This window comes from Pistacia vera, unplaced genomic scaffold (assembly GCF_008641045.1).
Source record: "Pistacia vera cultivar Batoury unplaced genomic scaffold, PisVer_v2 Contig450, whole genome shotgun sequence".
NCBI lineage: Eukaryota > Viridiplantae > Streptophyta > Magnoliopsida > Sapindales > Anacardiaceae > Pistacia > Pistacia vera.
The window spans coordinates 75,730-85,193 of NW_022196280.1; the positions used below are offsets into that span (position 1 = coordinate 75,730).

Sequence of the window (9,464 nt, forward strand, 5' to 3'; positions counted from 1 at the left end):
GTAGACATCCTAAGATTATTCTAAAGTTTGTTATCCAAAGTGACAAAAGAAATTCAATAAAGAAGTTGACCAAATAATTTATCTGTGCCTGTGACATGTTGCTGTATCCTGCATGTATGCAGATGAATGCAAGGGAGGGAAGGGTTTAATTCTCAAACCAAATAGAATGAATCATATAACAGAATATAGTATAAAAAATAAACAGAAGAACTTAGACAAACTAAAAATATTTGCTACTTCCACTTTCATTAATCAAGTTCTTGAAGATGAATTTTTTTTTTTTTCTCATCAACTAAGAGTAACAGGGTTTCTAGGATCACTGTGATCCCAGATTTTCTGTAATGAAAACACTAGAAGAGATAACGATCCCTCCTCTAATATATTGTAGCAGAAGCTTTGGTAATATGCATTTATGCAGAGAATCTTCTATATAGTTGAGGTATTAATTCTACATGTTCTAGAGTCTCTGGTTGTTAATCAAAATTTGGCAGCCGATGAAGCTAGCAGCAGTCAACCTATCAGCTAATTATCTCCAGTATAAGGCTCTCAAGCAACAGCATGACATTTATATCCCCCAGAGTTTACAGCAAGCATATAAACACGAGCCCAAGAAACCAAGAGATTGGCCAATAACATTCCACTGAAAGCAAAATATGGCAGTAGTTGGCACAAGAAAATAAGTGGTTTAAGCTTGTTATGTAAAGGTATGTATAAACTATAAGAACAGATAAAGTATATAATCACCAAATCAAATGGAAGTCCCCCAAACAACAGCCAGCCGAGTCCAATAGTAAAAAGGTCCTACAGTAGCAAAAACAGGAGTTCACAAAGGTCATGGGATGAGCAGTTTAACGGCAGAGAACAGGAAAGAATATTTAACAGATTTTTCAAAGATTAAGGATAACAGGTTACACTCAAAACAGAATGTGATTTTCTGGCAAAAAATAATTCTGGTTTATTAAAAAGAAACAAGCTTAATATTGGTAAAGTTTCCAGCCCTCCTTGCCAACTTTTAGGATCTATTCCTCTGTTAGGATACACTTCCATCCAGCAAATATGATTTGTTAGCACCGATATTTAGCCATGATACTAAAATTTAATCACATAATTGATCATCTAACTCAGAAGTAGCTCAGGCAAAATCAATTGAAAATGCTAAAATGTCACAAAAGTCTATGAATGAGATGGTTCTAGGCCGCCAAGCAATTGACTTCTGCTCTATAATGACAAAAATAATGTTCAAGCTACTTGACTTACCAGAACAAAATCAATGTTAATCCAGCAAATTAAAAGAGTAAAATATTAAAATGCAAAACCAAATTAGGGTAAAGGGAAGCTTTTGCATCTGCATGTTTGTAGGGTAGCACAAGTTAAACATGCATTACACACCTTCAAATTGCCACAAATTGTCTGTGTGAGTGCTGAATTGAGGGTTGTGTTCAAAAATACGTAATAGTTTATCAAGAAAGCCATGATACAGGAAAGAAGCATCACAACCTGCAAACATTTCAACACAATAATATTTAGTTAGACCACCGACTCAACCACTGATTCAGTAGTTATATTGAATACCCCAAATTTAGTAAACACTGGCATGTTGGCTCCTTATTATGGTGAAATAGAAGCTCATCAAGCAGATTCTGTAATAAACATTGAGTGTTACATTACCTAAATTTTATGGATCACATGTACTGTAGTTTCATTACTAATTAGAGCTTATGATCTTGAAATATACGGTTATAATGAATTTGACCCAAGTTCAAAGCCATAAAATCTTCAACTTGAATTTCTTTCTCAAGTTGAAGATATCAAACATATAGACGAGTGGATTCCAATAACACTAAGAGGGGTAAAATGATAATTGTGGGCTAAAGCTTAAACTTTGATATAACAATTAGACCAAGGAGAGATAAGTATAACATTTAATTCTTCAACTACCTTGATTTATATATTCAAAACAGAAAGCAGAGATGTGATTTGGGTTTGTTATTGTGATGGTAAATCTCATATTTCAGCCAAAGTAGATATTTACAGGAATCAATGAAACCAGTCTTATACAAATACGCAATACGCAATACAGAATATTGAAACAAGAGCAAACTGCAAAGCAAGCATCAAGAAAAAAAAAAAAAAAAAAAACAACATTGATTGTAATCCTTTATGTCTAATTTCAGAATAATATGTTGTATAACCAGATAAGCCACAGTTACAGTGTCATCTCTTTTTGTCAATGGCAATTGGTTGGAAGGAACAACAGTTTAATGATGGTTATAACAAATACTTCGACAGGTGAAATACCAAACAGGGGAAAATAGTAGGAAAATTAGAAGAATTGCTGGCTAAATAAAAGCAGGAAATAATGCACACAATCATTTCAAACATCTCATGACCCAAATGCTACATTAAATTAACAAAATCAAGAAAAGGGGAGCGAAACTCCAGTCACGAGTAGAAAAAAAATAAGAAAAGAAGTTATCAACTTCAGAAAAGGAAGTACCTGAAAGCCTGGGTAGAATAAAAGGGGAAAGTTCATAGTCACTTCTAAATCACCTTTGACTGATGTCCAGAACAGCAAGATTGGTGTGCATATTATTCCTAAAAAGAACCGGTAAATAGATTATTCAACTGAGCTGTGAAGGGAAAAATATGTTGTACTTAGGCTTTTCATCTTACCATTGCACCACATAAGGCCAAAGCTATTCAGGCCACTGGATTTACCTGGAAAAGATTGAAGAATATGCCATAAATTTATATGAAAAAAAGATATAAACCTTCAAATAAGAAGTGAGATGTGAAATTGCATAAGAATAAAATAGTACCAATACGAGCAATGGATGCAAGATATATTGCTGTACAGATGTTCGCTATGAAAACAACAGCATAGCCATAGGCATCAAATGACAAGTCCCGAGCCCCAGCAATGATTGCACCGAGTATAATAGTTCCCACACTGATGAAATCCTTGAATTTATTCCACTAAGAAGGCAACTAACCACATGTATATATAAAAGATAATCTATCATAGATAAAAGTATATGGAATGACATTCTAAGCCATGCAGTTGAGACTACTTTATTTCCCATTTTAAGATAGTTCAAAAAACTGATAACTGTATATGCTCACACATAATCGAGGCCTTCAAAATTTTGATCAACAAAGGCAATCAAGAATCCTTTTGGCATTTAAATTACACGACTTATTCCATCAAAAAATTCAACTTCTGAGGATGCTGTAACTACTAAATCGGGAAACTCGGATTTACAACAAGTTTGACAATGGGCAAAGAACACAAAGGAACAACTTTACTTAGTTTTAGTAGTCGGATTTGTTGAATTACAGTTTTTGGCACCTATATAATGGACATTGAATATTGCAAAAACTAGTCTTCCCCTCTTCACAACAGTAATTTTGGGTAAAGAATGAGAAAGCAACGTGAAAGGAAAGACTCCTAACACAATACAGGCTATGACGGTTGGTTCCAGAACTTTGGATATCAAACCTTTCCAGTACAAATGCATATAAAAATCTGTTTTCCCTCTAAATTAAAAATTATACCAATAATCCATAAATCATACCTAATGGAAACCATCTTCCTGAAAATAAACTTAACAAATTAATTAATCACTGTTTTACGTTATGATTGATTTCATATTTAACAGTTTATTTTTTAAGTGTACGTTTTTTTTGGCTATTATCAAGTATTTAATTGTAATTGTTAAAACAGTATAAATATTACCACATGGTAAGAGATATCACTATAATTGAAGTAATACATCTTTGTCTAAACTAGATATCACCCAAAAGATATAGCATGGATACTTCACAGATAAACGATCTGCAAGTTAAAAAAGGGGGACCAAACAGTTTCTTTGTAGAAGATACTAATAATGTTTGATATCTTTTAGATAATTATAAGAGTATTCTTCATTATAAACACTTTGAGGAACATGTGTTTAATAACTAGCTAAAAAGCATTCTGCAGACCCACAGGGACGGTGTTGAAACCATGGATGAAGTTTTCCTACTTCCAGTAACAGCAAAGGTTTAATCGTCAGAAGAAAGTTAAAAAGGTAGTGTACCTGCCAACAACAGAAAGTGAGTGTTTCTGCCCTGTCAATAGATACTCCACAATCATCGTAAAAGCCACTGTGGTCCGCCTGAGGGTGGTGTACATGGGAACATTTATGCCTCGCACAGCTTCCATTGTGACCAGCTTTCAATAAAAAAAAAAAAGACAAATATTGGGAATATTGCAAGGAAATATTTAAGCTTTCACCAAGGTAGGAAAAGCTTGTGAAATATTGTCTACCATAAAATACGTACCATATATAGCAAATATGCTATTGCTAGAGGAAGGGTATGAATTAATGTCTTCAATGGTACTAGGGTTAATGGATTATAAGTGGTGCTCTGTGGTTCAATAGCTGTGAAAGAGATGACCTTCCAGCACTTCAGTGCATAGAGAATTGAACATGAACATAGCAGCTAGCAAAAAGATATAAAATGCACAAGTCAACTAATGAAGTACTCAAAGATAACAAACACCAGATTTGACAACACAGTTTTCCAGAAGGCAGCAAAAATTGTTAAAGCGGTAAAAGAATTGCAGTAAGCTATCGCTTGCTAGCTGCGCAGCTAACAGCTTAGAACTTAAAATAAATAGTCTGGTAAATGAGACAATTTTGGCAAGTAGACTACCTGAAAAAGTGTGATGACATTTACACATGAGAAACTATATGAAGAAAGAGCTGCTTTGTTGAACATTACCAAGAGAACTGCAAATTGGAGGAAAAGGAAAGATCATACGAGTTATGATGAGACACATTCACAGAAAATCAGATAATTAAGACATGTAAAGGACAGTAGCAAAAGTTTGATCAATAAACAATTAAAACCAGTAAATCACCATTCTCATATCAAACTATCACAAGTTAGAAGAAAAAAAAATAAAAAACAACTCAAAGAACTCCGTGGATGACAATATGTATAATGAGGTAAATATTGAGATTTATCAGGAACAAATAAATAGTGAATCACTTATACTAGAGAAATGTTGATAACTGTTTCCTGCTCACTCTCTGCTGCAGTTGTTGGTTTCTTATCATGCCACATGTCTAGAGTTTATGTGGATGATGCCACACATTTAATGTTTTCATTTTGTTTTCTTAAAGCACATAAAGACGGGACACAATGGGTGAAGAGAAGTCAGCAACTATTGTAGAGCTCTCCTCTATATACTAATTACAAAATTAGTAGTTAAAAGAAAAGAGCAAAAGATAATGTGATAATGGCATTGGTATTGTTTTTAATCCAACATCCCCTCCTCCCCCAAATCAAACCCAAAAACTTCAATCTTAGGTTAAGATACCAACTAAGACAGTCAATACTTACTCATGGCATGGATATTCAACAACTAAAAAAAGAAAACTGGAGGAAGAGACAGTTGGGCAAAAGAAAATGAAAATAATTACAAAAATCATGACGAAAACTATCTCTTCTGGCAAGGGGTTTCTATTAACATTATTTGAATAAACAAAACCAAAACTGCAAGCAATAAGATAACCTGTCCACCATTAGATATAGAGAACACATATTATATTAAGGATTAACTTTATCAGGAATTAGTTCAAAGATGTCAAACACCTGGAACTCACCAATTTGAATGAGTAAGGCAGGCAATTAAACCCAAGAGAGGGATTGTTTATTACAGTGTTACTAGACGACTTAAGGATGCTTATTTATAAACAAAGTAACATTCTTATCGCATAAGATAAACATTCTCTCATTTTAAAAGACCACATATGAATCATGCTTGACTTCAAAATCATTTCTACATGGTCTTATGTGTAATACTTTCTCAACCTCACCTTCTTTGGAATAAATGGTTCGAAAATCAAAATGGTTTTTTTTTAGTCTTGGTTATATCTTCAGCATTTCAATTTATCGTAGCTTTGATGAGAAATCTTTAAATTTTCTCGCTCCATAATAGCTCTAAAATCCATCTCTTCATATCTCTAACATCTTCACATCTCACATACTATTTTATTACAAAAACTACAATTCCCCACCATATATCTCATGAAAATGCCCTTAAATACACCCTCCACCGATGCAAAATGATAGACGCTCAATAATCTGGGAATTAAGCACACATTGCAAATGAAAATTTGTTTCTGCCTCACAATAATTTTCACATTTGTCATTCCATCTCAGATGTCCTCAATGACTCTAACAAATTCACTAGACATTCTTACTCATATTAACAGACCAGCTGCAATATCTCGTCAAAGATCCTACTCTGCAACATGAAATATTCCACAAATTCCTTTCTTCTTCTAAGTTTAGAACCTTTTTCTTCTTTCCCAAGCATACAACAAAATTAAGTTTTCAACCCTCAAAATTCCTGAAAAATCCTCCCTTTAGTTGCTCACAAGCACATTTGTATATGACTTGAATGCAGGATTTCAGTGTATTTAGCATATGAAATAGAGATAGGTCTTAGTTTCAACCCAATCACTCTTCCAAAGTTGAAAAAACAGAGTCATAATTTTAAACAACAAAATCAACACAGAAGCAAAAAGTTGTCAACTTTACTTACTTTCTCCATTTTATGACTCACGTAGAACTTAAAACTTTCCTCTTCCCCACATTTTCTCAGCAACCAAATAAAGCATAACCAAAAATAAATACAACAGCAACATTTTTATAGAAAACCCCATCAAGAATACAACAAAAAGTTTTCTTTTAACAAAGCAACTTTCAAGGTAGAAAGTAACATTAAAAGTTGTTTCATGAAATAAGTCCAAACATTAAAAGAGAAAAAACAAAAAAAAGCATTACCAGCAGAAGCCATGTAAGAGACAGCTGCATAGACACCTCTTTTAGTCATGGCAGAACCTTTTGACTGCTCTTGGCTTTTCAATGAACCGTCGTCTACTGTCACTGGTAATCCTTCACTCTTGACTGAAGAAGCCATTGTTTTGTTATAATTTGTTTAAAGTCTGAAAAAGATACAAACTTTTATTTGAGAATGAATCAGAGAAGAAAACACGAGTTTAAGTAGTGCAGTGAGCCATGAGTGGCAGGGACAGTGGCATACTTTTTAAGAAGTGAGGGTCCACTTATGTTAGGTCCCAGCTCAGATATTCATCACCCCATCATTCTTTTTCCTTTTCTTATTCTTTTTTATTATTAATTAAAATATTATCAATTATTTATTTATTACTTTATCAAGAACATACTTTAAATAGATTTTTATTTTAATTTATTTTTTAGTATTATCAAAATTCAAAAGTGTTTTGAAACATTGTATAAAGTTGCATACAGCCAATCTTGCAAATATTTAGATTTAAATGGGAATAAATATTTGAATATTCATGAAATGTAAAATATAAAGATATGTTTTTAATTTGAATGACCCAATACAACATATTCAAGATGACTAAAAAGGAATCAAATCAATAGAATCCAAATAAATATTCATACCATATCTTAATAGGGATATTTCATATTTGAAAATGCAATAGGAAAGATATCAATTGTCACATTGAATTATTTATATGACAAAAATTAAAGAAAGATAATGTGTTATGTCATGAAACTGTTTTCAACTTTGTATCAAGAGAAATTCTATACTAAAATTTTTTTTTTAAATAATAATTCTCAAAACCTCATATAAACTTAGAAAACATATGATAAAGTAAGTTTTATTATTTTTATAATGCTTTTTTATCTCTTAAATTTAATCCCGATATATAATTGCGTGGTAAGTTTAACTTGGTAATTGTTGGAAGAGTAAACTATTTTTTTTTTTTTTTTTTTTTTTTAAAGTAGTACCATTAAAAGATAAAGAATGTACAGGGAGGTCATAAAAAACGACTATCCTACCTCAGGATAGACTTTAGGATAGAAACAAAAACATAAACCTAATAGACCTCTTGTTTGTCTATCTTAAGCACACGAATGATAAAAACAAGAGGAGAGGAGCAAGTAAAGGAATACAAAAACAAAAACATCCTATCATAAGACATGCCTTGGGATAGGATTCAAAAGAACCTAAACAAGACTAAGAGCAACAATACATAACATTATTCCTACCTTAGGACAAGCCTTGGGTTAGGGAAACCCATGTTCGTCACATGTTGGTTTTGAAGATAGTCATAGGTAATCCCCAAATCTTTGCAAGTCTTCTATTGGCCATGGAAGATTTCATTTCATTTTGTTAAGGTCCATAGCCTATCGCTCACCATGTTCCGAATGTGGTTGTGAATTGTCCAAGCATCCATAAAATCCCCTTTAAAAAATCTATTGTTCCTCTTCCTCCAAATGAAATAGACTGTAGCACCCAAGCACATGTGAAGAAAAGATGATCCAAAGATTCTTGGGCCGATTTACAAAAACAACAACATGCATTTTGAGTAATACCATACCTCATCAATTTGTCTTTGGTGCTGAGCTTCCCTTTAATAGCCATCCAAAGAATCATAGCATGTCTAGCAATTGATTTCCTAAACCACACAAGGTGGTGCCATTCCACTTTACTTTTTCTTAATCTCACTTCATTCTGAGCCGACTTGATTGAAAAACCACTAGCCATAGAAGGTACCCCTATAATTTTATCCCCACTCATAGAGGGATCAAAATTCACAAGTTTTTTCATTTCCATTAAAGCATAAGAATTTGCAACCAGCCATTTCCAAGTAAACAACATGTTCCCACCCCAAGATTAGCAAATGGCAAGGTTCCACCTCTAGTTTCATTTATTCCAGATTCCCACCCTTTAAGTAACACCGTTAGTGATATTCAAGTTATTGACACATATGTAGAGAGTACTATTACCATATTGCCCTTGACAACCTAACAAGCACACCCCTCAGATTTTCTTAGTATTTACATATTTGAAAACCTAACAAACACACCCCTGCAACTGTTGTTGCAACTTCTGCAACTGTTATGGCATAGCGGTGGTGGCTGTGTCAAGAACTTATTTTTCTCTCTTTTATTTGTTCACCTTTTTCTCCACCCATCTCCCCTACCCACCAACACTCAGCAAAGCTCTCCCACCCTTTTTCTGCCCGCAAAGCACTCCCTCTCCTCCATGGCCAACAATTTTACCCGACCCACCTTCCATCCGTCTAGCACAATAGTTCCCATCCCTAGTAGCCAATCGTTACAATCCCACCCACACAATATCACAACCATAGAACACTACAAAAAAGCCATTTCTTCGAACACTTTATGTGTAATCAAGAAAAGGTGGACGATGAGAGTTTTGGGGAGCATCGATGACTGGAAATCAACAATAAAGCCTTAAAACACTTCAAAAAACCTTCCTCAACCGTCCTCCAACTGAAACAAACAAGAAATTCCAACCAATCAATCCAAATTCATCTTTCACACCAGGAAATCACTAAGGTAGGGGAGCTTCATTCACTAACGAACAATGAGCGAATGAGAACAGGATT

The 9,464-nt window shown here is 33.7% G+C and overlaps 1 protein-coding gene across 1 annotated transcript; it reads right to left on the reverse strand.

Annotated features, from left to right (window-relative positions):
- Window positions 1–244: 244 nt before the first annotated feature.
- LOC116144672 (UDP-N-acetylglucosamine transporter UGNT1-like) lies at window positions 245–7,012 on the reverse strand. Its single transcript, XM_031430123.1, has 10 exons — window positions 6,841–7,012; window positions 4,699–4,775; window positions 4,324–4,485; window positions 4,080–4,213; window positions 2,820–2,950; window positions 2,674–2,718; window positions 2,498–2,595; window positions 1,390–1,497; window positions 745–801; window positions 245–640 (listed from the first exon to the last, which is right to left on the reverse strand). Exons 1-10 carry the CDS (start codon window positions 6,974–6,976, stop codon window positions 566–568), a joined length of 1,023 nt encoding a protein of 340 aa, XP_031285983.1. The 5' UTR covers window positions 6,977–7,012; the 3' UTR covers window positions 245–565.
- Window positions 7,013–9,464: the final 2,452 nt, after the last annotated feature.